A 27,844-nucleotide genomic window follows, 5' to 3' on the forward strand; every position below is an offset into this window, starting at 1 on the left:
ACACCATAGCTCTCAAACAATACGGTTTAGCCCGTATTCTTGTACAGAGAAATTTAGTTTTCAGGTCCATACAGCGTACAGCCGTTTCAATTCGGGAAAAATTGTTTCGTCTATTTTTGTCTCCCTTCTGATGGGAATGGAGGATGAACGTTGAGATTCATAAGGGTACAGAGTGACCAATCAGGTCTGAATTGTTCTGGCATAAGGTAGGCACTGATAAGGGGTTGACATGTATGTGACACGGAAGGGATGATGGGTGGAAATATGGTCACAATCACACCTGGCGTATGCCAATCCTTTTCAAAAACTGCATATGATGATTGCATATTCCCCACGAGTACGTGTGGTTAATGCAGACTCGATTCATTGCAAAAGGTATATATTTGGTGTATGAACATCTTAACAACCGACGTTTCGATCGCAACACAAGCAATCGTCATCAGGTGGGACAACCACAACAAGAAAACAAACTGCTGAAGTCTGCGAAAGATCTACCGTGACACGAGGTTATATAGTGTAGGCTTCGCCAGTAGGGGGAGGAGTTAGGGCAGAAAGTGGACCCCGCAGTAGCCTCGCCGACAGAATGGAGCTTGTTAAATGCTGTTGTTGGGTTAAACACATTCCTGCGGAGGGAGCTGGTAGGAACGTCGGGTTGCTCGGTCAATGGCCAGGGTCACACGGCGGCACCACGTGGTGGTGTATTCTGCACAATATGCCCGACTGTGAGGGCGGGCACAAGCCGGCGTGAGTAGGTTAAACGTTGAGTTTTATAAGGGCACCACGGGGTGACCAGCCCCTCCCCACCCAGCCCCTCCCCACCCATCTTTGGATGCACGCCGGACGGACGGACACAACAACAACAATCCCCTGTGTGCTGCTGGTGTAGTAACCAGGAGGTTCCTACACAGTACCATTTGTATTTGTTCTTGCCCAAAGCACTGCGTACAAACTGTGGTGCCCTGGCCAACGCAAACGGCAATATCGTGAATTTGTATGATATATTCATTAATAGGCGCGTGTCCCTCGGGTCTCACGGCTTAATTAAATGTAAGCACGCAGTCATCCTGCAAAGCCAATGCGTTTTATTTGCATTCACGCCAACGGATATAGCAAGTTGGGATTTAAAATCGCGCTTGTTTCTCCACCGCGACCCGTAACATCGAGAGACGATTTTATCCAAAATTTACAAGCTTGCAATCGGTATTCAGCGCGACCCTTAAGCGATTCCTACGACATAAACCCCAGAGAAAACGATCTTTACACAGAAACAATGCAATGTGTGTCCCTCCAAAGAGTTAAACGTTAGATTCTGTTACAATCCACACTATACGCTGCCAAGCAAAATTCTCAAAAATACCAATCGATTCCAGATTACGCCTACACACTTCGAGACACGAATCGATTCCCCTTGTTTACGCTCTCAACGTGTACAACCGCGGGGACCGACGGAATCGATTCCAGAAGTAATTGCTCGCGTCGCATACGTCAATCTCGATTTAAAGAGGATCGATTCCCCCCTCTACCCTCATACCCTGCGTTGGAGACGCGAGGCGGCGGTGGCGGCGGCGATGGCTCAGCGACTCGGGGCCCTCCGGGCTTCGCGGGGGCTCCTCACGCTGCTCCTCACGCTGCTGATGCCGCTGGCGACAGTCGAAGCCTCCAAGCCCGTGCTCATCGTGCACGGTCTCTTCGACGACCCCGATCACCTGCAGGCGCTGCGCGGCTACATTGAGCAGGCGAGCGGCGAAGCGCCAGTGGCGGTGGTTGTGGTTGTTGTTGTGGTGGTTGTTGTTGTTGTTGTGAACGAGAGAGATAGAGTTTGTTGTGTGCAGTGTGATTGCGTTGTTGTTTTGTGTACTCTCGTTGCGTTGTCCCGCTTCGGCTGACCCCCAATTCGACTTTGTCGGGGTAGCCCTCCGCCACCCGACGCGACTGTGACGATGATCACAAAGGAAAACATTTCAAATTTTCCTGTTGTGGTTTTCACACCTGATGATGATTGCTTGTGTTGCAGTCGAAACGTCGTGAGAATTTTATTGTTTTATATTTTTATTTTATCGTTTCCCTTCTACGTGGTGGTGACTTTACCGAAAGAACCAAGAATAATAATTTTATTGTTTTATATTTTTTTATTATTTTATATTTGTTTCCCTTCTACGTGGTGGTGACTACCGACAGAACCAAGAATATGAATCCCTGCAGTCACGAATGCTTTAAATCTAAACAAAACATTTATTTATAAATGCATAGCTGTCAAACCCATACGGTTTAACTCCCTATTCTTGTACAGGGAAATTAAGTGTTTTCAGGTCCATACGGCGTGCAGGCGTTTCAATACGTGGCAAAAACAATGTATTTTGCCTATTTTATAATTTTTATTATTGTATTGTTTCCCTTCTACGTGACTTTACCGAAAGAACGAACAATATATATTTTGTCTGTGTTGTCTCGCTTGTGATTGGACTTTGTAGGACGAGCGTTGAGGTGTATAAGGGCCGCGGCGGGCTGATCAATGAGGTCAGCATTGGTGTCTAAACAGGTCCCTGCAGGGTGGGCTGGTAGGAACATTGGAATTTTTCACTTCGTTAAAGTATTGAAAGGGGACGGACGGACGGACACATTAATCTATTGCAGGCTGGTACACTCAGTTTACAACTTCGTGCCTACCAGTATAAGGTAGCCACTGATAAGGGGTCCACAGGTAATGTCTGCGTGATTTTCGTCGTGCGTGACAATCTGTGTTTGGGGAAATTCCAACCGATAAAGCTGCTCCCTACTGACCGGCGAATTAAGACTTCTCGTCACTGAATTTAAACGTCGAACATGCCGTTGGGGGGGGGCGTCCATAAATGACGTCACGCGATTTTGGACGATTTTTGACCCCCACCTCGTCACACGGCGTCACAAAAAGTCAGACCGCCCCTTCAATTATGACGTCACAAAGCTCTGCCCCCGCCCCCCACAAAAAACATGCTTCAAATCGCTTTAAACTATTGTCATTGTAGTGCGTATTTAATGTGGCGCTGCACTCTGATGTAGGAGAAAACTCTAAAAAGGCATTTTGATGTGATGTCGCATTTCTCAAACCCCCCCCCCTCTCGTCACACATTGTCACAAATGTCTGACCCCTCCCCCCCAGGTGCGTGACGTCATTTATGGACGGCCCCTTAGCATATTTGTTTAGCAAGCACGACTGCTGATTGAGACCCAGATGGTCGAAACTGGGCCTAGAGTTTGGCTTGCTGAAACCAATGCTGCCACTGCTGCGGGATAATATTGGTCCGTAAGGCCACTAACATCGGCTGATTGGACTAAAGTGCAGTGGCGATTGTGCTTGTCGATCATCATCAGCCACGATCTATGCACCGCTTGGTGAAGATGGTTTATGATCCTCGTCAAGGATCATAAACCACCGTCACGAAAACTCCGCTCATCTCCGCTGCAGCAGCGGCTTTTAGAGAACCATCGAACAAAGATGGCCTCATTGCATCGCGCGCTTTCAGATGCTCTTCTGCGGCCTTCTGGAACGCTCTTCCGATATTAGGAAGCCGCTGCAAATGTGCACTTTAAATCATCTAATGTGACAAACTCATTTCTTTAGAACTGCTTTTTTGTGATTAGTTTGTTGTCAATCTCGATGTGAAGTTTTCGTGACTGCAGGGATCCATACTCTTTGGTTCTTTCGGTAAAGTCATGTAGGTAGAAAATAAAATGTAATCACGACGTTTTGGGCGTAACACAAGCGTCCGTCATCAGGTGGGACAACATACTCTTTGGTTCTATTCGGTAAAGTCACGTAGGTAAAAAATAAACAAAAATCACGACGTTTCGGCCACAACACAAGTGGCCTTCATCAGGTGAAGGGACCACCTACGTGACTTTACCGAATAGAACCAAAGAGTATGGATCCTTGCAGTCACGAAAGCTTCAAATCTAGAAAAGAAGGTGGGACAACCACAGCAAGAACCAAAGAGTATAGTTTGTTGTCCTTCCTCCGCACCTCCGATTTAGCACGGTTGGCTACTTACGGTGCGAAACAAGTTCAACACACACACACAATGTCACGCGACCCATCTAGCCACAACACAGGAGCTGGTAGTCTCATCCCTCTACCACAGCCTTGGACGACCTCTTCTCGGGCTCGTTTCTCTCCTTTGGCTGCCACTCTGTCGTTAGTCTCGACTACCGATCATCATCATGGTCCCTGCTGCTGCCAATGACCACACCTCCGATTTAGCACGGCTGGCTACGTCCGGTGCGAAAGAGGCTATTTAATACGTCTATGACGCGTCCCGCTCCAGCCACTTGTTTGTTGACAGCGAATACGTCTCTAAATTGCTTTTGTTACTTAATATGTACCTCCGTCTGTCCCAGTGTAATTCCAAGAATTACTGTCCATCTCTTGATGCTGCCCTGTTGCTCACGCTTCAGCTCTTGTTCCGCTTTCCCTTGTACTGCTACCCATATTTCTGATCCATCCTGTACATGTGACCAAGTGACCTGTACGATGAGGCTTTGGAATACTTGGTGACGGCATTTAAATCTCGTGAAGAAAAAGTGTCTGTTTTTATCATTCGTTTTGTTACTTTTTGGCTCCTTGTTTTGCTCACCCGGTGGTTCTTTATCGATTATTTCCTTTTCACACGCACGTTGCCTCGAGCATTTTTGTGAAAGGCGCTATTTTAAGTGCATAATTATTCTTATTGTTGTTGCCTGTGGCACTTTTTCATCTCTTGTTTTTGATCTCTTTTTCACCTCAATGTTTTCTCTTGTCTGCAGCTCCCCCACATTCACCGCTACTGTTTAGTGCTCTCTCTCATCTTGCTGATCTGTATCTCTTAATGTACTGGCGAGCCATATCTCCCCGTGGGTCACCCCTAAAAGCCTTTGCTGGTAATATTTGGCCAGCAAGCCGCCTATTTAAGGACTCGGCCGTAGAGTATTGATTGGTTTAATGGGGTATAGTGTAGTGGTGGTGTAATACAGTATGTGCTAAATACGATATATGTATCATGGGACTTCCTTTGACAGTACCAAAATACGATAATAGGGTTTTTCCCATTTTTTTCTGGCAACAAAACAATTGTTAAGATGTTACAACGCCAAACTGAAACCTTTTACAAGGAATCATGTCTGCATTAACCACAACACTTGTGGTCAGAATGCACCGTTTGAGACGAGGCTCAAAAGAAAGCTGTCTCTGGTGTGGACCAATCAGTTTCAAGGACAATGCATATATTGTCTTTTTTTATTTGCATTCTAACCACAAGTGTTGTGGTTAATGCAGACATGATTCCTTGTAAAAGGTTTCAGTTTGGTGTTTTAACATCTTAACACCTGTTTTGTTGCCAGAAAAAAGTGGAAAACCCTATTACGATATATGTACTCTACACTGTTAATATATTTTTGAAGTTTATTGATCATTCATACTGATGAGTGTATAATGTATATTAAACAGTATGCACTGTGTCAATACATTTCATGTTTTTTTTTATACAATACAATAAAACGTATTTAAGACATTTACAGCCCTCTGTCAGCCGACTCTAGAAATAGATGTAATCAGTGAGGTGAATGAGGTTATAAATGTTGGATGTAAAGGCCTTCTCCAAGCCGCTATCATCCTACCATCTTTGCCATTTGTGAGATCGGTTGTGTCCTGTCTCGCGTGGATAACCTGGCCATACTTGGGAGTGGTAGTAGCTAGCCATAGCTGAGTGGTAGGGGAGTGGTAGTAGCTAGCATGTGCTGAGTGGTAGGGGAGTGGTAGTAGCTAGCATGTGCTGAGTGGTAGGGGAGTGGTAGTAGCTAGTAGTAGCTGAGTGGTAGGGGAGTGGTAGTAGCTAGCATGTGCTGAGTGGTAGGGGAGTGGTAGTAGCTAGCATGTGCTGAGTGGTCGGGGAGTGGTAGTAGCTAGCATGTGCTGAGTGGTAGGGGAGTGGTAGTAGCTAGCATGTGCTGAGTGGTAGGGGAGTGGTAGTAGCTAGCAGTAGCTGAGTGGTAGGGGAGTGGTAGTAGCTAGCATGTGCTGAGTGGTAGGGGAGTGGTAGTAGCTAGCATGTGCTGAGTGGTAGGGGAGTGGTAGTAGCTAGCAGTAGCTGAGTGGTAGGGGAGTGGTAGTAGCTAGCATGTGCTGAGTGGTAGGGGAGTGGTAGTAGCTAGCATGTGCTGAGTGGTAGGGGAGTGGTAGTAGCTAGCAGTAGCTGAGTGGTGGGGAGTGGTAGTAGCTAGCATGTGCTGAGTGGTAGGGGAGTGATAGTAGCTAGCAGTAGCTGAGTGGTAGGGGAGTGGTAGTAGCTAGCAGTAGCTGAGTGGTAGGGGAGTGGTAGTAGCTAGCAGTAGCTGAGTGGTAGGGGAGTGGTAGTAGCTAGCAGTAGCTGAGTGGTAGGGGAGTGATAGTAGCTAGCAGTAGCTGAGTGGTAGGGGAGTGGTAGTAGCTAGCAGTAGCTGAGTGGTAGGGGAGTGGTAGTAGCTGGTTTAACACCTTTTGGCCGTGAAGATGATATTGGGATGCTGGTTCCTCACTGGAAACGTGGTGATGTTTGAGTGCAAAGGCATCGATATTGTTCACCTTTGGTATATTCGTGAGACGCCCACACTTCACCCGGGAAAGGCTCTAAACATGGACTTTACAAATCCGTACTTCCGGGACATTTTGAGAGCAAGTTTGGCCCTAAGAACCTTTTTTTTGGCTTAAAGAGTTATTCTGATCGGGAGGTCAATGATCGACATTCGATCACCGTTTTGATGAGATTGATTGTGGTTTTCCATGTAACAGGGTGTCACCCTTCACTCCTGATTTTAAATAAAAGATTTGGTCACATTTGTGTTAATTTTATTTAACCAAAGCTCTGAGATAATTGTGAAAGTAGCTGGAGGAGAGTAGCAGGAATCAATGCAGAAAACGATTTTCAAATGAAGGTATTGGTGGTGTCCCTTTTTTAAAAACATTTCCCCTCACTGAATCCCAGTTCTCTCAGGAAGTTTCTACCTTGAGGCGTTTGGATACGTTTTCATGAGAATATGTTTGCACCTTTGAGAAAACCTTCGTAACCGAACATAGTTTTGGTACAGCAGCAGTAAAAGTTACAAAAAATGTCAAGGTGCAGCCTTGCACACTTTACACAAGCACGTGCGACCCGCTGATTGATTTTCACGTGGTGCACTCGATTATACTGCTGGGTGGACAGAGAAGTGTGGATTTATAAAACTTGACGAATGTCTCAACTGCTGCCGCCAGAACTATTAGAGCTTGGCAGCATCCCTAGAAAAACAACGTTAAACTTTCTTTCATAAGAAGAAGAAAAAAACCCATTCAGGCATCATGAAACATGGTCTTACTCGCCAAGGCTGTCTTGGCTTGAAACGTAAGTCTCATTTCGAAATCATGCCAGTCAACACAAATCATCAATAACACAAATATGAACATCAAAACTAGAAGCGAAGGTGAAATTGTGAAGGAGTGGAGGATGCCGGAGTTCTCACGCTGTACCCGTTTGCTCTCTCTTCAGGCCCACCCGGGCACCAACGTAACGGTGTTCAGCCTGTTCAACAACATGGACAGCCTCAAGCCCCTGTGGAGCCAGGTGAAGGGCTTTGGAGCCATGATGGGTCCCATTATGCAAGAGGCTCCTGACGGCGTGCACATCATCTGCTACTCCCAGGGTTCGTCGCCATCACGCACACACACAAGAGCAACACATTCGCGCACACACACACACGGGCACACGGTGGCCTCCGGCCGTCCTGCGTCTAAGACAGCTTTGCAAGTGCCTTGGGCCCTGGCAGGTTACTGCCTGGCACCCCAGTGTTTTAATTAATCTATAACTGTTTGTATGCACGATCACATTAATGTACATATGCATCCCTTATGTAATTCAATTGTGTCGTCAGTGACTCTTAATGCCGTACTGGTCCTGGGGTATTTTTGGCCATACTTCATCACGCTGCAATTCTTTACTGTGAGTTGAGTTTTAAAGCCATTCTGGGTTCGCCATAAAATTATCTGATTTTATCCAACTTAAAAACAATGCTGAATTGTGATTTAATCAAACAACGCAAAACAATATATTTCACAAAAAGAGTCTTGGGAGACTCGGTATATCTTTCATGGGTAAATGCATTGATAATACTGTGGTTCGAAACCCAAGTAAGTAACGTTGCCATCTATTGGGGTGGCATTGTTGTTTCACCTTAAACTCGCAGCCGGGAGGATTTAAATTATATTTTCAGTCATAGTTGGCAAGTTAAGTTCCGCTTTGTTGGGTAGTAAACAACAGTTGTCCTCTGGAGAGACTGCCATGGGAATGTGGACTTTCCGTTATTGCTCAAGGCCATTTACGGAAGGGTCTTCGCTTCTCATTAGTTGGAGTAGATAAACACTTTGACTCGACTTTGAGCAATTTGACAGTCTGGGTTCGGGTTTCTCGTGACAGTGTTTGCTAAACTCAGTGGCCTTTCCATGTCAGTAAACACCCAACCACCATCCGCAAATACTTCAGCCTGTCTATTTAAAGTGTCAATTTCATTTGGCCTCCATGTTGCGTCAGTCATGTTTCGTTTGGCTCCGACTTTAGGCTTTGGTCATTATCAAAACACTCGGGACAGGGTTTGTGATGTGTAGGTGTTGGAGGCACTTTCTAAACATAAAGGACGGCGGCTCAAGTTGTCTCTTGAGGTGTGCGTTCAGCCACAGTTATTTATTTAGAGGCGTGCAATGATTCATAATGTACAGGCTTGTGACAGTTCATTGATTTAATGTAGATGTTCATGCTCGCAATACAGGCATTGAATCGTGTTTGAATGTTTATTTATTTATATACGATTTATGCACAGTTTCTGGGCATTTCGCCTCAGGTTTATGGAACAAAAGAGAAAGAAAATACAAACAATACGAGACATGGCTTAGACGAGACAGAAGAAGTGATAAAGATGAGATGGAGAGTACAAATGAGGCAAATAGTACATACTGTATAAATGATACAGCACAAACAAAACAAAGAAACATGTTTTGGAATTGTATGTATGTTGAATTTCTTTCGCACCGTACGTAGCCAACTTATCTGCATGGACTGTAACCATAATTGTTACAGTCCATGTAGATAATTGTTATTAGGAACCCACTGGAGCTATGCACTTTTAAAATCTAGATTGAAAACAATTTTTTTTACTGATTGTTGTATTTCGTTTGTTGTCCTTCCCCCACACCTCCGATTAGCATGGTTGGCAACGTACGCGGTGCTAAAGAAGTTCAACATACATACACGATGCGTCTTGCCCCAGCACACTTGTTTGTTAGTTGACAGTCAATATGTCTCTAAATTGCTTTGCTACATAATTATCCATATGTTCCTCTGTCTGTCCCAGTGTATTTCCAAGAATTGCATCTCTCGATGCTGCCCTAATGCTCACTCTTCAGCTCTTGTTCCGCTTCCCTTGTGATTCTACCCATATTTCTAATCCATCCTGTACATGTGACCAGTGGCCTTTGCGATCAGGCTCCGATTAAGCGCGGTTGGCTACGTACGGTGCGAAAAATGTTCATACACACACAAGTGTTCAATTTGGCACTGCTCAAAGCCAAAAGCTGGCACAAAATAACAATTTCTCCGCTCGCAGCATCATCAAGTTGTCATCAGCCTTATTATTTTCATCATCATCAGCAGCCATCACCATGGTCCTTTCTAATGTGAACGAGAATCGGGTGTGTGCAACCTCGTGCGTTCGTGTGGACCAACCGATGGTGGGTTTTCTCGGCAGGGGGGTTGGTGTGCCGAGGGGTGCTGTCCATAATGCCGAACCATAACGTGGACACCTTCATCTCCCTCTCCTCGCCGCAAGCCGGGCAGTACGGAGGTACAGAGACGTGACTTGTTCGGACTAACTACAGAGTCGTTGCTTACCGACGTGTGTGTGTCTTTGTATGTGAGGAGCGGTAGTGTAGCTGTTAGTGAGATGTACTCCGAACCCGGCATCCCAAGTTCGATTCTCACTCGCGGCCAACACCAGCGACGATTATCTGAACCAGTCATAGGCCTCCCCTAAGTCGACTCAGCCTGAAATGAGTACCTAGTGCGATGTGTAAGCATCGCCACTAGGAAGACAAAGGCGGCCGGGCGTGGTCATGGCCACCCACCCCATCATTTGCTGTTCTGGTCTTCATAGGTGCTCGCTAACAGCACTTGCCCCAACAGTCTGTTCGAGGTAATATGGGGGATCTTTGTATATGTGAGCCCGCGTTTTGTGTCCTACAATAGAGGGGTGTTTTTAGGAGAAAAAAAAAACCATGATAACCCACATATATTTGTTTCGTTTACATGTAATGAAAACCACTCTGGGAGAAAGGCGATGAACATGGAAGCACCAAGGGTAGACTTGAGAGGCAGGCCTAGAAAGAGGTGGTGCTGTGTAGGTAACCAGGACATGAAGTAAAGGAATGTGGAGTGGACATGGAGATGATGGCCAAGGATGGGGATGAGGAGCCGGAAGGCTGAATCCACAAAAGTGGGGGAATGCCAGGAAGGAGGAGGTTCGATATTTATGAACAACCCATCATTGTAGAAAAAAAATATTTTAATAGTTTTGTTGGCATCATCTCCCCAGAGAAGACAAGCAAATGAACGTAATCATTCACATGTTTTCATTAACACAATAATTAGCATAATCATTAAGATAATAATTAACATAATCATTGCCATACTCATTGACATAACCATTAACATTATCTATTACATGTTTTCCTCCACTTATATATCACACACTACTGACAACAAAAACCCTACTGTCTGGAAAATTCGATTTTTGCAGATACAGTAAAACCTTGGATTGCGAGCATAATTCGTTCCGGAAACGTGTTTGTAATCCAAAGCACTCGTATATCAGTTGTGATCACGTGACGCTCGGCAGACAAAGCGTATACGTACTACTCGTATTGCTAAAACCTCGCTCGTTTATCAAATTTATATTTATTTAAAAATTTTGCTCGTCTTGCAAAACACTCGCAGACCAAGTTACTCGCAATCCACAAGGTTTTACTGTAATTGTCTTTTTACCAAGACACGCTCCCCCCAATTAATTTAAACAAATTTCTGACCTTGATGGGAATGTTGACGGAACTGTACTTTTCATCTCGCCACATTTGCAACAAGGAAGTGTGTAATATTTTAAGCAAACACATTACTGATTAGATCACATGACATACACAATTTGTCCAGTTTACATAAGATTGTTATCAAGATGACCTTCATTTGTGTTATGCGTTGTGCACACCTTTATGAAAATGGCATGTTTATTTCAATAAAAAGTTAAACAATTTGATTTAACTTTGCTTCTATGGCACCTAACAAAGGCTATCTTGGTTAGTGTAAGATAGAAATATTTATTTAAGCCTTGCCTATAAGGAAGTTCACACACCCCCAGGCTCTTGTTAACAGCCCTTTAGCAGTGGGCAGAATATAAAACAGCATTCCTTGAAAGCCTGCACATCTGTTAAGCTTAAACAAAACAGAACAGGAAATACAAACCCAAGCATATTGAATAACACCATCTGCACATATACACACATTAAGTTTATTTATAATCAGGTGAAAGCCCACCCAGAACAAGGGGGCCTCTTATAAAGGAGACCAGAAACATATAAACAAATCTATTGTGCAGGAATACTTAAGTGCAGGAAAAACTACAGTTAGTTTAACTGATATGCAACCTTTGCTCAGTGGGGAGCATACAAGTGCAGTACATTGACTTCTCCAAGACAGAGGTTCTCTCCAAGCCATCTGGCTACCATGAGAGATTCGTTCATGAGGCTATCCACATATACAAACACAGACAATTTCAACCAAGAAGATGGATTCTGGCTTAGCAATCATTGGAAGGATTTGATAAACCATTTCGGGTCTTAATTGATTGTTCACGCTTACGGTGGCTTTCAGACCGCATCCATTATTTTCGTCTCCCCCCTCCTCTTTTCCGAACATAGATGGACTCGTCCATCTGAATAACTGCCAAATCGCTCTCCGTGGTGCTAACGTAAAAAAAACGCCACTTTTTAAAAATGTTCTTGCTGTGGTTTTCACACCTGGTAATGATTGCTTCTGTTGCAGTCGAAACGTCGTGAGAATTTGATTGTTTTATATTTTTATTATTTTATTGTTTTCCTTCTACGTGACTTTACCAAAAGAACCAAGAATATAAGTGCAGTAGAGTTAAGGATTTTGCGGCCCTGGCCTGCCCTATGCTGCCTACAACCCCACAGCCTCAAGCACCTGTTCTGATTGATGGTCACCCATCTATCTTGCTTAGCTTCTGAGATCTGACAAAAGAAGGTGCATTTCAGGTATTTTGTCATCGGTTGTCTCAGTTCATATATCTACCTACTTCATGTGTTCCTGGGTGATCCAACATGAGTTTTAAGCTTCGTCAAAGAGAGATAAATACTTTAAATTGTCTTTCGGCAACACGAGTGACAGCACACTCCATTGACCTTAAAATATAATGGATGATATTGTTTGAGTGCTGTAATAACACACTTGATGAAAAACGAAATTCTTGTATGCTGAGTAATGGACCTTTAAACTTGTGTAGTGTCATCGATTCAGAGACAGAGTTTATAGGAGTCGCCTTCTTTATTAACAACTTCCACGGTCTCGTCCACATACTCTCCACAGTATCTTAGCCCCGCCTGCACACAACACTAGCCGTCTAACACTGACGGCGCTGACTAAGATAGCCAGCTACTATCCTTCGTAGCGCAACGTCTAGCGGAGACATTTAGCGACGACGGCGACGAGACGACAGCAACGACGAGACGATTCCACTCCCAGAACCGGCAGCCTCGGGCCCCCGCTCTCGGCTCCTTTTATGCTCCCAGCACGGCCTCGCTCCGCCCTGACTGCGCCTCCCTTAACGAACCCGCTAGCAGGTTCCAGGGGCCTCCAGATGGGGTCCTCCGTGACCCTTGCCCCAGTTCCTCCGCTCTGCCAACACCCCGTGCACGCCCTCACCGGCATGTGTACTGTCTGTCCACCACAGTTGCCGCTGCTGGGCACCAGCCGGCGCTATTACACTACACTTGTATTAAACAGCCTGGGTATGTAGCGACAAGATAAGGGCTGTCTGCTTTTTGCTTTGCATTTTATCTATGATTATATTAGGCTATAAAGTATTTGTTGCTCACCTGTGTAGAATTTAGAGTATTTGGCTGCTGTACATTTCCATGCGAAAACCCACTTCTCGTTGAGCTGTCATTTGTGGCCAAGTCGCTTAGAAAAAAGAGCTCGATAGCTCAGTGGGCCTTACCTGGTCAAATAAAAAATAGTTTTAGATTTTAGAATTGGTGTGAAGCCAACAAATGTGTCATTTACTCTGTGTCTCTTAAAATAAGCAGTTTGCTGCCGATTTAGCAAACAACCTATGCAATCTGATATAAAATTAACTAGCATACTATCACGTAGTATATCATGTATGTTAATTGCACTATAACACATGATGTAGTATAAAATGCACGTTAAAGGAATTAGAACATAATTTTTGCATTAAATGAAATTGAATAGGATTCATCATTATCGTCATCAGCCAAATCGCCGCCATCTCTCGTGCGCTTGCAAATTTTAAGAAAGATAATGTTATTTTGGACGTAAAATTAGTTTTTTGGTGCATATCAGCACCTTTTACAAACCGCCGTCACCACTTATTGCCCGCTGTTTTATCCCGTGCAGTGCAAGTGACACCAGTGGCTAATCGCGATGTGGTGTTCTCTGCCTGCTCACTCTCCTGGCCAGACACCAACTACCTGTGGTGGCTCTTCCCGAAGTACGTCAAGTCCACACTCTTCCACTTCTGCTACACGGAGCTGGGCCAGGACGTCTCCATCTGCAACTACTGGAAAGGTGTGGCATGGGAGGGCACATGGACATAATGTACAGAGAGCCCTCGAATAACATGGGACTGGTATTACAATGTTCCGCGTACAATGGGGGTTTCTGGGGAACTGCTCAATTTGTTGAATGTTTCAAAAAGGAATTTGAAACTTGCACTCCGGAAACTTAACATTTGAGCGGCGTGCCCAGCAGCGCGCCCGCTTGTTGTTAGCCGTGTCTACATTGCCTTATCTCCGTGGGGCGCCACGGTGGTGAGATGTTATCTCCCTCACCTAGTATACGGGAAGTAGTGGGTGCGACCTCGACACCGACGCCTGTTTATATTTGGAGTTTGCGTGTCTCTTTCTCCGTGGCCGTGTGGATTTTTCTTTGGGTACTCCTGTTTTCCCCTCCACATTTAGAAACATGCGTTTAGCGTATTTGGCTGCTATACACTACCACATGATAAGCCACTGAGCTGTCATTCGTGGCCAGGTCTCTTCTGAATAAAGAGCTGTGTTGCTCGGTGGGCCTTAACCGGTAAAATAAAAAGTTTAGTTTTTAGTGTAATTCTCTGCAGAGAGGTCATGCTCCAGTGCAGTCCCAGTTCACTAATGCACAGAAACTATGGTAGTGGTGGATTGTGCGTTGCAGAATTGGTTTGTGAGTTTTGGGGGTTTCCGTGACGTTTTCCCCCCCCCCCTTTAATTAACCATAGAAACAACACGGAGTAGGAAGTCCCTAACACTACACAATAATTTTTATTTAAAGCTTTCGTGACTGCAAGGATTCATCTTCTTTGGTTCTTTCGGTAAAGTCACGTAGATTGAGAATAATAAAATAAAATAAGACAATAAAATTCTCACGACGTTTCGGCCACAACACAAGCAGCCTTCATCAGGTGAAAGAACAGAACAGTTATTGCACCTGATGAAGTTCTGTTCTGTTCTTTCACCTGATGAAGGCTGCTTGTGTTGTGGCCGAAACGTCGTGAGAATTTTATTGTCTTATTTTATTTTATTATTTTATTCTCATTCTACGTGACTTTACCGAAAGAACCAAAGAAGACTACACAATAAATTGAAACTACCTGCAGACCAATTCGGTTCCCATCATATTTTTTTTAAGTTACTTTGACCATTCTTATTATATACTTGTGTTTTAATGTAATATGAATTGTTAAGTTAAAATTAAATACAATTTGTAAATGGGCTCGATTTTGTCTTCATGGAAATAATGGGGTTTTGTTTAACATATGGCTATACCAGGGCACTCCACCTCTGAATTAGTTCAGTGTTTTGAGGTGACACTGTTGTACTCTATAATGCTCCCCAAGCCATCACCATATCCTATAATGCAAGAATCCAATTTGCACCTGCGAACACGCCGATTTCATCTCTCCATCTCCACGGATGTCCGCTGACACATTCCCTCCGTTGCCTGCTGCCCCATGTTTAGTCTCGACTATTTTTGAGGGACGTTTTATGTGGTAACTAACCATGCCACATGAGGATGTGTCCTTCACGTGTTAGGAGTTGAATCAATTTAGCTTATGCTAATGCGAGCGTGCCCTGTATGAAGGGTCCCATGGCTATGGTCGTGCATGCCTGTTATCCAGTTCTTCCGAGACCATAGGTTGTGGATCGCGTAGATTTGTGAAACTCCCAAAAGCCCACAGGGTTGGGAGGTTGCCAAAAAACTGATCTCCTGGCCACCTCCCAGCAGCAAATTAGTTTCTGAATCCATCTGTATGAATCTTTGAGTAGTATTGTCAGGTACCCTGGTTTCCTCTTCACGCACATAACGTTCTTTTAAAAAGGAATCGGCTAAACGTCTCGAAAAACCTGAGACTCGGGCTTTTCAACGTGAATTATATCGTATTATAATGACCTTACGGTTTTTTACATTTCATACTAGGACATGAATCCCATACAAATCAGTTCCAATTCGATGCTGTTCAGAGGCTCAATCCTATGACGTTTTTTTGCTTTAGCATCATACATCGAGCTTCCCCTTACTTTGCGTCTGCTGAACTTTATAACCGTGTGTTTTTTTTATATTTTGATGAGTGGTAAATCATTATGAGGGCCCCTCTTTGAAGTGGCGAACATTGATATGAAAATTCCAACAAGCCAGGCCCAGCTGGCAACGGCAGCAGGATGGGTCACTGGGGTCTCACAGCGGTGAGGGGGGGTTGTTGTTGTTGGCGCGAGCGTTCACGACGGATGTCACGTGTGCTCGCGTGCAGATCCACACCACCTGGGGGAGTATCTCAACAACAGCCAGTTCCTGTCTTTTCTCAACAACGAGAGGGAGCACGCAAGTGCTGCCGGTACGCCTTAGACTTTAGAGGGAGGCACTAAGTTACCGCCCCTGCCACGTGACTTACCCCACCGTTTTATACGTATTGTATGCTTGAACTTCTTTCACACCGTATTTTGGCAACCGTGCTCATCAAAGGTGCGGGTAAATGACAACAAACTATACACAACAAAAAGTGATTCTAAAGAAATTAGCTTTTAATCTATAGGATTTCAAAGTACACAGCTCCGGTGACTTCCTAATATCGGAAGGGCGTTCCAGACGACCGCAGAAGCGCATCTGAATGCGCGATGCAGTGACCGTCTTTGATGGTTTGCCAAAAGCCGCTGTTGTGAGGATGACCGGAGTTCGCCTGATGATGGTTTATGCTCCTTGACCCATGATTCCCCACTTGTTTTGCTCCACCTCGAGACTGGTGCTCTCGTAGATGTGCTCCTAGTAGGCATGGAACAGCTCTTCAGTTATAATCAGTTCGTACATCGAGACATGCACATTAGAATAGACTTTTTGATTAATGAAATGTTGATGCGAATGTTACATTTTGGCTTGTGGTACAAATGAAGGAGGGACAAAACAGGGACATATGAGACAGACAACTGAAATGAGTCGGCAAAATGTATTCTTGATATTAATGTTGACCTTGGATTGTGACGATTCGTGAATCATGAGTGGGTAAATCATTACTTGCCGAGTAATTTATTATTTAGTCACCGAATGCCTTGCATGTGACCATAAAGGTGAAAGCCCAAACACAGCTAAACAATGAAACAAGAGACCCAACAAATGAGTGAAAATTTGAGCAGTTGCATTCGTATATGAACGCGACAATACAGACTTTCCGGCCAGAGCATCAGCCCTTGCCTCGGCCGTGTCTCGTCATCTCCTCTCCGTTCCTTGTGCAGAATGGAAAAAAAACTTTCTGCGCATCAACCGCTTGGTGCTGATCGGCGGACCGGACGACGGTGTTATCACGCCCTGGCAGTCCAGGTAGGAGCAGTGCTGCGTCTGCCGCGCTCGTTCAAAATTAGCAAAAAGACAATCTCCACACGCAGCTCTTGTATTTGCGCGCAAGTATGTGGACAGTTTTTTGTTTGTTTTAAATCCGCTGGTGGATGAGGGCCTGCCCACGCCATGTACCGGTTGTGGCGGTTAACTTGACCGTATTTGACCACGGCTGGTCAGCGCGGGCTTATGAAGGCGTGGAACAAAGGTGCAGGGGCATAGAAGTCCAAAACAGCAATGGACTTTGCTCCATTGCATTTTGCTCTGGTTTTCCACTGCGGAATGCTGATTGTGGTGGGCAGCTTGCCTTGTAGGCCATGTGTGTATGTCATTGTCCAATGGGGAGCGCTGCACTACAAACCTGGCGACCCGAGTTTGATTCCCGCTCACGGCCAATACCAGTGACGATTATCTGAACTGGTCCTGGGCCTCCCCGAGGTCAACTCAGCCTCAAATGAGTACCTGGTGTGCTGTGTAAACATCACCACTGGGGAGACAAAGGCGGTCGGGCATGGTGCTGGCCACCCCCTTTGTGTGCCGTGCCGGCCTTCATAGGTGCTAGCTAGCAGCACTTGCCCCAACAGTCTGCGAATACTTTTGTGCTGTACGCCTTTTGGCGTCCTCTGGTCTAAGACCTTTTGAGACGAGGCTCCAAAGAAAGCTGTCTCTGGTGTGGACCAATCACTTTCAAAGACAATGCATATGCTCTCAGAGTGTGTTTTTTGTTTGCATTCTGACCACAAGTGTTGTGGTTCATGCACACATGATTCCTTGTAAAAGGTTTCAGTTTGGTGTTTTAACATCTTAATAACTGTTTTGTTGCCAGAAAAAATGGGAAAACCTTTTTTCAAGCCTTTTGTCATTGTGCAAACTAAATGTGTTCATTTTTGTGTTCCAGTCACTTTGGCTTCTATGATGGCAATGAAACGGTGCAAGAAATGAAGGACCAGGAGGTTTGTGTGAGCAGCCAGGCTTTGTCTCAGTAAACTTCACACTCTCTCTCTCTCTCCCCAGCCACAAAGTTTAATGTCTGCCCGGTCCTCTCAGAGAAAACCGTTAAATTGATGTGCGCTTGACCAGTGGCGACTCTGCATCGACGTGGGTGTTTACTGGCTAGCGGCGACTCTGCATCGACGTGGGTGTTTACTGACCAGTGGCGACTCTGCATCGACGTGGGTGTTTACTGGCTAGTGACGACTCTGCATCGACGTGGGTGTTAACTGACTAGCGGCGACTCTGCATTGACGTGGGTGTTTACTGGCTAGCGGCGACTCTGTATCGACGTGGGTGTTTACTGACTAGTGACGACTCTGCATCGACATGGGTGTTTACTGACTAGTGACGACTCTGCATCGACGTGGGTGTTTACTGGCTAGTGACGACTCTGCATCGACATGGGTGTTTACTGGCTAGTGACGACTCTGCATCGACATGGGTGTTTACTGGCTAGTGACGACTCTGCATCGACGTGGGTGTTTACTGGCTAGTGACGACTCTGCATCGACATGGGTGTTTACTGGCTAGTGACGACTCTGCATCGACGTGGGTGTTTACTGGCTAGTGACGACTCTGTATCGACGTGGGTGTTTACTGGCTAGTGACGACTCTGCATCGACGTGGGTGTTTACTGGCTAGTGACGACTCTGCATCGACGTGGGTGTTTACTGGCTAGTGACGACTCTGCATCGACGTGGGTGTTTACTGGCTAGTGACGACTCTGCATCGACGTGGGTGTTTACTGGCTAGCGGCGACTCTGCATCGACGTGGGTGTTTACTGGCTAGCGGCGACTCTGCATCGACGTGGGTGTTTACTGGCTAGCGGCGACTCTGCATCGACGTGGGTGTTTACTGACTAGCGGCGACTCTGCATCGACGTGGGTGTTAACTGGCTAGTGACGACTCTGCATCGACGTGGGTGTTTACTGGCTAGCGGCGACTCTGCATCGACGTGGGTGTTTACTGGCTAGCGGCGACTCTGCATCGACGTGGGTGTTAACTGACTAGCGGCGACTGTATCGACGTGGGTGTTTACTGACTAGTGGTGACTCTGTATCGACATGGGTGTTTACTGGCTAGCGGCGACTCTGTATCGACGTGGGTGTTAACTGACTAGTGATGACTCTGCATCGACGTGGGTGTTAACTGGCTAGTGACGACTCTGTATCGACGTGGGTGTTTTCTATTATCCCCACGTATGCGTGGCTTTACTCCTGGCACTCTCGTTTTCCTTTAAATGCGCAATCATTTTCAGCAGGGGAATTGGCCAAGGATCTCAAATATACATTCCATTTCTCATTCCACTGTTGGATGAGAGCCTATTTGTTGCGTAAGGCACGTGGGGGTTATTTGACGCCACCATACCGGTCAATACAGTATATTAATGGGTTTTGTTGCACTGCCCTCTTCTATGACGTAGCCCGGGAGCAGCCTAGAACGTTTGTTTCATGGATGGTGGACGCCCATCCAAGTACCATCTATTCGCACTCAGCTCAGCTTAGCTTCCGATATCTGATGAGATTGAGTGCATTACCGGTGAGTTGGTCATAGCCCCTAAGCACATTACCCACCTAAAATAAAGTCTTCATACTCGGTGGAGACTTTCGGGGACAGAGTTGTCAAAATGTATCAGAGTACCTCCACTCAGCACCCACATTCGTGTGTCATGCCTTCATGAGTCTTTTGCGTGTCCCTGCGCAATTTACTGTAAATGTTTTCTCTCATGATGCCCAGAACACTTTAGACTGCAGGATTTCTCGCAGCACTCACCCACTCAGCACTCACCCATTGCCGCACCTCCGATTAGCAAGGTTGGCTGCGTACGGTGTAAAAGAAGTGCAGCATACATACAATCACCCACTCACTCGCTTATTCAATCACCCACTCACTCAACCACTACCGACCCATTCAGTTATCCACTCGCCCACGATTCTACTTCCCAAATGATTCACCTAGTCGTGCACTCGTGTAGTCAAAACACACCAATTCAAACACCAACTCGCTCATTTAATTGCACACACTCTCCCACTCTTCTCTGCACTCAATCAACGCACTAACCGGCTCATCTACTCATTTACGCACTAACTCAATAGCTCACCGCTCCCCTACTCCGCGCACTCTGTGCAGGTGTACCAGCGGGACATGTTTGGGTTGCGGACTCTGGATGAGCGAGGCGGGCTGACGGTGTACGAGGTACCAGGGGTGACGCACACCTCCTGGCATTCAAATCGCACCGTCTTCGACCGCTACATCAGCAAGTGGCTCAGCTGAGCGATTACACCTTCATCATCAGTAATCGTCTTCCTCATCATCCTTAATTAGTTCTAACTTTTATTTTAACCCTTCTGATCTATTTTATCCTTTGCAGTGTCTTCTTTTCATTCATGGTTTTACAATCTCGACCGTTTTAACAGCATTGTAGTGTGGCGTCCGCACTGTAGCAATGAACATTTGTAATTGTTGAGAACAGTGATTGGCAATGAGGTTCGTGTGTGTGTGTGTGATGTGACATTACTGTGGACCCTTGGCATGAAGTGTTTCATGCTCAATCGATGGCATGTTTACTTCGCTTGCCGTCTCAAGTGCAATTTTGGGACCATGGTATTGTCTGTACGTGCGTCGGTCATTGTACCGTGTTGTACTGTGTCATGAAGAACTATCACTACATCGCAATGCTTATCACAGTCTCCAATGCCCATCTGATTAGCACGTATGGTGCGAAAGAAGTTCAACATACATATATCTGAGAATGCATCTCATACACTATTTTATTTTTAAATTGCATGTTTATTATTTACCGGGTAAGGCCTATTGAGCTATAGAGCTCTTTTTCAGAAGGGACCTGGCCACAGGTCAACAAAATGGCTTCTCGTGTGGAACATTTTCACAGCCAATTACTCGAAAAACTTGTTTCTAAGTCTCATTGCTTCTGACCTGGATAGATACAGTACATGGGCAAGTCACTATGAAAGCCACATTTACTAAGTTCACACTTGTGAGCTTAGTCTCATAACAGGAAAGCTGAATCGGCAATCATCTGGGCCAAACTGTTCAATATCTGACTTAGTTTTGATGCTAATGGTGGTTTAGACAAATTATGTGTACATGCTTTGGCATGTATGTGGTACGTGGTTGATTTGGGGCAGCATGGTGGTGCAGTGGTAACACTTGTGCCTCACGACCGAGGTTCAATTCCTTACTCTGTGCAGTTTGTATGTTCTCCCCCTGTTTGGCATGAGTTTCCTCCCATAGCTAAAATAAACATGCATAAACAACTGGAATTGAGCAAACATGGCAATGATAAATAACAAACCAAAAATGACCTGCAAATTACTTAACTGGGATTACACATAGCAACATACCCCCTACTGTGAAAATTCGGCATAATTCCTGGAAGTGAAACCCGATACTCAGTGATGCTTTCCTGGGTAAAAAAAACCTTATAAATAAATAATCCATTACACAAGAGCACTTACATAGCTGACAAAATTGGCTGTTTTTTTGTCGTCCAAAGTTATGATGTTTAGGATTTCAAATGTGTGGTTGGTGATATTTATTAAAATTAGAGCTCAAATTGCACTTTAAGGAATGGCTTTTATGTCCATTTTATGTCTCCATCAATACCCATGGGATTAATTGTCAAGGCGATGCGTTTTAACCGTTTTTGAGAAGATGACAAAACCTGGCACAGTGTCTAACTTGTGAAGGTCAAATTTGTCTTGTGTTAAGCCCACGCATAACAGCCGAGTCACGCAAGCCAGCCCTTCCTAAATGAATGTGAGCAAAGCCTTTTAAAATGACTCGCAGTCCAGTATGTTCATATACCTAGAGAAAGAAAAAAAACATTAGAGGAGCTGGATTAACTGAATTGGCAGTTGTGGACAATTGAAATCAATTAACATTTACTTGTACAGAATTGAGTCAGTCCACTGCTAGATGAGGGCCTCTCTATGTCCTCTGCAGACAGTGCTGGTTAGTGAAGGTGGGGAGCAGCTGCAGGAGCTTAGCAACAGTGGATTTTCTGCACTGCCCTCCATGTAACACCACAGCCTGTAACAAACTGCAGTGAACGGTGGTTGCCCGTCCAAGCACTATCCAGGCTCATCGACTCTGCTTAGCTTCTTAGGTTTGACGAGATCGGGCACAGTCTGGGTGAGTTGGCCATAGGCAAATTAATGTGATAGCTTTAAATGTTATCAGTTCATTTATTTTCAGTGACAGGCAGAAGCCCCTGTGAGTAGCATATGAACCAAGTTGAACGTTTCCACTGAGTCTTGATGGAATCATGAGACAAGGTCCATCATGTTCTTGGGTATTTATATTTGCTTCATTGCCCTTTCTCTGTTAATTATTAACCGGCCACTCATAAAGCAGTAGCACAATTTATTGTCGTTTTTATACCACCAAGTGTCTTTGCAATGCGGGTCACTAAGATAGGGTCTTGGGGGTTCCATTTCATCAGTTTTCATTCCATCACTTCCTGCATGGCACTTTTGTTCCATGTCCGCTCGCTGACGGATGCATTTTCATTTCACTGCACAAATGTTCTTGCATACAGCAACTCGTGAGTGATCGCCAAAGCAGAGACTCAATGGGAAGCTTGAACGGATGATGTCTTCAACACCCCTCCGCTGAATTTGACCCGAGGTTCACAATGGTTCACGATGTGGGCCACGGTCTAGTCAGGGTTTTTTCCACGGTCGCAGCTGCCGGGCTTTCTACTCAAATAGCTGGTGGCCGCGTCTGGTCTTGAGCGGTGCAGATTCGGTTCAGATTTTACTGCACTAATTTCATTAAATTCAAAGCTCCCTTGTCCCCACTGCTGGCTGAATGCCTCCCCCACACCACTTCGGTCATGGGGGGGGGGGGGGAGGGGATTATTTGACCATACTTCACGATGCTGGTCAGCGTGGGATGAAGGTTAGAGGCATAGATGTTGAGGGCACAGGACAGTGCGACGATGGATTTTACTGCACTGCCCCGCGCTATCCGCCAAATGCATAGCCTCCCAATGCAGTAGAAATGCAATTGCACCTAAATTGGAGTATGACTGCGTTGACTTGGAAAGCTGGCCCAACATTTTAATACAGAGGCTTTTCACACTGGCCGAATGTTTTACCTCAGACACGGTGATTTGCAGCTGGAAGTTAATTTTTTTCTTGCTTTCCTTTATATGAACCCAAATTAGGCCATGTGTCTGCTGTACGTTAGCATCATTCTTAGAGCCGATGGTGATTTTTATGGGACTGGTGAATACGTTTGAATAAGTTTTCTTGAAAAAAAACGTACAATTAATTCTGTAGACCCAAATAATCACTCAGATCGGATGCTAATTTCTACGAAGTTTTAGAGCAAATCGCCAAACGGAGCTTAAATGACGATTCGATATTTGGGTTATTTGCACCAAAAATGTCAAGTATTGTTTACAATAAAACGATTATTTAACTTCTGTAATTTTCCCCGTCCACGAGTAATGTTTCGAGCACAGTTTTTAAAGTCGTCGCATGTTTTAAATTGGGCAAATTTCTTATGGAGGGAAATGCAAAGTTGAACCTTTGTCAGTTTTTACAGGAATAGTGGAAAATGCGTTCGCAAAAAGATCGCAACAATTTACGGAAGAGCTCTATTCGTATTTTTGAAACATTTCTCAACGTTGAACAAAAGCGTTGTTTATATATAAACTATTTTTAAGGAAGGAAACTTGTTTTATATCTTAAAAATGCCAGTTTTAGCAATAAATCAGTCAAAACATTTAACATCTTATCAATGCAAATTTGGAAACTACGGATAACGTTGGCTGCTGACGGAAGCGTTGACTATTGTGAAAGCAGACAGGTGAGTTGTACGCAAACAGTTGTTAACCATGTGCCTTTATTGAGCTCCGTGTGCAGCCGTGTGATGTGTGAGAAATGTTTGCGCGCTCACATTTTTGCCCGTGTTCCGCTCTGGAGAGGCGCTGCAAATTCCAGCACTACAGTGTGTCCTTTAAATACCACCGGGCTAATTCAGGGGCCCGGGGTGCGCCAGTCGATTTGTCCTCTCAACAAAACTCAGACGATTCATTGTAGATGTTTGAGTTAAGCCACGTAATAATCTGGCCATTTTGGTTGTTACCACGTAACTCTCCAGCCACCCGACAGAGCGAAACAAATCAAGTTGTCACGTGTAACGAGGAGTTTAAAAACCCGCAATATATCCAGGTTGGACCATTTACAGTTTGTAATATTATTGATATTGCTGGAATCAACCGCAGAAAATCAACTGGCAGATTTCGGAACGCACGACAATGCTTACAGTAGTGACTGTGCAGTGCTAAACTGGGACTCCCTGATATCCCCCCCCCCGCCGCATAGAGACACGCGCTGAACAACAAGCTACTACATTTTTGAGCTCTGGGAGAGAGAGCGATTGAAAATATTTCATTTGGAGTTCCCCAAAAATTCCCCACTATATACGGGTCAATATTTATATATGCCCACGTTTATTTCAAGGACATACTGTGTAAAGTGGCTAAAAAGTGAGAAGGGGGGGCGCACACACACGTCGCAATGGGGATGTAGAGCAGACAGTTTATGATATGAGTATGCATGCCACCACGATATAGCACTGCGAGGGTCGCCAAGATATTTTTTTGTTCTAAGCACCGTATACAGAGAACAATGCTTTCGACCCAGTGTAACAGGTGAATTACAGAGCATTTATATATATGTATATAACGGGTGATCACACGTCACAGTTAACAAATTAAAGTTAATGACAGGGTTATCGGTACATTTTCTCGGTGCTCTCTACATGATCTGTTTGCCTGTGGCACTGTTTTTGTTAAGGCAGGGCATGCTTGTACTAGCACCGCCCCACAGCGTAGTCAACGATGCAGCCTAAATAACCATTAAAAAACGAAATTCTAGCAGATACGTCAGTTGCCAGTGCTGGCACCTGGCACTGACCCGACTGACCCGACTGACCCCTAACTCAGACACCTCACCAGCAGCGCCCCTTTTCAACTTTTTGTTCACTTGTCAGTTTTTTGCTGTTGTTGGCAGCCCCCCGCCGCGTGTGTACGAGCTCAGGAACTACGCCGCTAAAGGTCGCACAAAACTGTGGTCTCTCGTGTTTGCACCGTGATTTTGAAACGGACTGCGACAGCGCGCATCCTTTGGCACCGTTTGAATCCACCTTGTTGTCAAGGCATCATTCGGGAAATGTAGATTGCATTCGCGATTTGGCTACGCTTAAAGCAGTGCACAATTAAAATGAGTGCAAGTGACCGAGTGGCTCGTGATCGAATATCGTGTCGGAGTATCGAGCCAGCACTGTCGAGGTCCCTGGGTTCAAATCTGGGCAGCCACCCCCATGATTAAGTAAACCAGGTTCTCAAATGTGGCGAGTTGATCATTTCAGCCTGGTCACCAGTGACTGCACAATTAAACAACCATATTAAATTTGGTTGTTAATTTTTAACCCTCTCGTGTATCGTATCAGCCGTGGTGACCGCTTTGAAATTCAACAAAACACTTCGAAAATATTTTTGGGGGCTTTCGTTTGACTCCTAAAATGACATTGTACCAAAGTTGGTTTGGGTTTCCTTTCAATAATCCACACGTGACGACTGAATTGTTTTCCTTTTTAATTGCCGTGTGACAAACACCTCCACTGCAGGGCATGGTGGTGGAGAAGGTGACCACCGCCTAGTGTGGCTGAGTCCACCTAGGGGAGGCCCAGGACCGGTTCACATATTCCGTCACACACTCGCACAGCCTCACACTTGCACATGTCGTCACCCTCTCACTCTCACACCCTATCACTCTCTCACTGCCATTTGCCCCCTGCGGAAATTATCGCGGCATCGAAAAAGTGGCGGGTCCGCACGGTGTTTGGGGGTTGTGAGAAGCGCCGCCATGGCATAGCGTTACGTGCATCTCGACGCACAACGCCCCGCAGTCGTTGAACCGAAACTATTTTGCCGATTTTTTACCACAAGCTGATTTTACCATCGGTGAATACTGATGATCTATTGTGGATTCACATTTGGGAAGAGGATGAAGGGGAATGTTTGTCGTGTGTGTGTGTGTGTGGGGTTTATGGCCGTCTTCGTTGATCACGTGTGGTTACTCAATGCACGTCTGAAAATGTGTTCACGGCGTGTTGTAATCTGGGAATTAATTCGGGCAAGGCGATTTGTTTTGTGTTCTTTGTCTGTACGTTAATTTAAAAAAAAATTGTGGATGTTAAAGAGGAGAGTGAAAATACGGAGAAGAGAGCTTGGATGAATTAAACTTTCAAAGCGTCTTTTGTGAAATCTCGCACCGTGTCTTGATGTTGCGTTAAATTCCCCGTTGTCTTGTTGTGGACAACACGTGAGCACAGTTGGCTACGTAAGGCTGCAAAATAAGTTAAACGCACATTCACACAAACGCCGTTTCAAGCCAGGTCGTGAGATCTCCACTCGCTTGTTTTACGGCCACTATTTGCTTTTTCACTCGACCTCCATGTGAATAACCGTCACTTCTCTTGCATGCAGAGTTTTAGATTTGTTCCTAAAAAAAATTGTTATTCACAGATTTTCTGCCTTCAAATAAATGGAAAAAATAATGGATTTTCGTTCACCTTTATTCATTTGTGGAACCCCGCGGAGTATTTTACAGGAAATGAAACAAGATTGTGTAGTGCGTTAAATTGCACAGAATCCGCTGTTGGATGACGGCCTCCCCACACTGTGGGTCATGGGAGGTTATTTGACCATACTTCACACACAGGTTAGTTTGGGTCAGTGAAGGGGGATACCAGGCCCAGTTCAGACACCGCTCGACCATTCATGGTCGAGCGGTATCTGTGGTTCATGGTGCAGTGAGCTCAACACTTATTACATTGATTCCCATTATTTCATAAAGTGTACAGTCTGTTATATAACGCTGCGTGTTTTCATGACACGAATTTAATATAACGCGATTTGAGTGAACGGAACGAGGTCGCGCGAGTAGGAATAAGCGGTCGTACGGCTGCTCGGCATAGCATCACACGGCGGGATGGATGCTTCTAGATGCTACCCACGTGCCTCAGTCTTCGACCTGCTTACGCATCTCACGTGTTACCGCAGACTGAGCTTAACCCGACATCATTCATGAACATCGCGTAATTGGAGAACAGACTGTATATTCATTTTAAAAAATATATATATATTTTCACACAACTTCACAGTGTGTATTGTGAGCTCAAGAATAAAGTATTGATGCGTCGTTACATGCCCACCGACTGGCGTGAACAAGACGCCTTCATCATCAGCCATGATCCATCCACTGCTGGATTAAGGCTTCCAGATGTCAAATGTCCCATGATGCATCAACGTACAGTAGTTGCTGCCCGCAAGCTAATTTAATCGCTCCATCTTCCCTCTGGCTGCCAATCTTGACGGTAACCTTTGACCACCGCCCATCATTCCTAAAAGCAATGTATCATGCCCAAGCACACAGTATTTTTAACATTCAGCATGGTGTGTCTAACTTGGCATATGCTATTCTGTGGTTCTTTCGGTAAAGTCCCGTAGGTATAAAATAATAAAAATAAACAAAACCGTTCATGTAGACTGTAGCCTGGTTCTTAATCGGAGTGAGTGTACAGGCAGTCTATAATGTAGACTGTAGCCTTGGCTCCCTAATTTATGTGCACC

General features: G+C 45.1%; 1 protein-coding gene across 1 annotated transcript; it reads left to right on the forward strand.

The window, feature by feature from the left end:
- Nucleotides 1-1,504: 1,504 nt before the first annotated feature.
- Nucleotides 1,505-26,771, forward strand: PPT2 (palmitoyl-protein thioesterase 2). Its single transcript, XM_032973090.2, has 8 exons — nucleotides 1,505-1,736; nucleotides 7,512-7,665; nucleotides 9,760-9,855; nucleotides 13,779-13,886; nucleotides 16,105-16,188; nucleotides 17,081-17,165; nucleotides 18,079-18,133; nucleotides 20,305-26,771. Exons 1-8 carry the CDS (start codon nucleotides 1,569-1,571, stop codon nucleotides 20,446-20,448), a joined length of 894 nt encoding a protein of 297 aa, XP_032828981.2. The 5' UTR covers nucleotides 1,505-1,568; the 3' UTR covers nucleotides 20,449-26,771.
- The last annotated feature ends 1,073 nt before the right edge of the window (nucleotides 26,772-27,844 follow it).

The sequence above is a fragment of the Petromyzon marinus genome, chromosome 50 (genome assembly GCF_048934315.1).
Source record: "Petromyzon marinus isolate PM22_M1 ecotype Great Lakes invasive population chromosome 50, UKy_Petmar_22M1.pri1.0, whole genome shotgun sequence".
NCBI classification, from domain to species: domain Eukaryota; kingdom Metazoa; phylum Chordata; class Hyperoartia; order Petromyzontiformes; family Petromyzontidae; genus Petromyzon; species Petromyzon marinus.

What these genes read in the sequence shown, in the direction of transcription:
- PPT2 (XM_032973090.2), top strand. Translation starts at nt 1,569, where the DNA reads ATGGCTCAGCGACTCGGGGCCCTCCGGGCTTCGCGGGGGCTCCTCACG. An exon ending in GCAAGCCGGGCAGTACGGAG is followed by an intron (nt 9,856 to 13,778) that starts GTACAGAGACGT and finishes TCTCCTGGCCAG; the next exon opens with ACACCAACTACCTGTGGTGG. An exon ending in AAGAAATGAAGGACCAGGAG is followed by an intron (nt 18,134 to 20,304) that starts GTTTGTGTGAGC and finishes CACTCTGTGCAG; the next exon opens with GTGTACCAGCGGGACATGTT.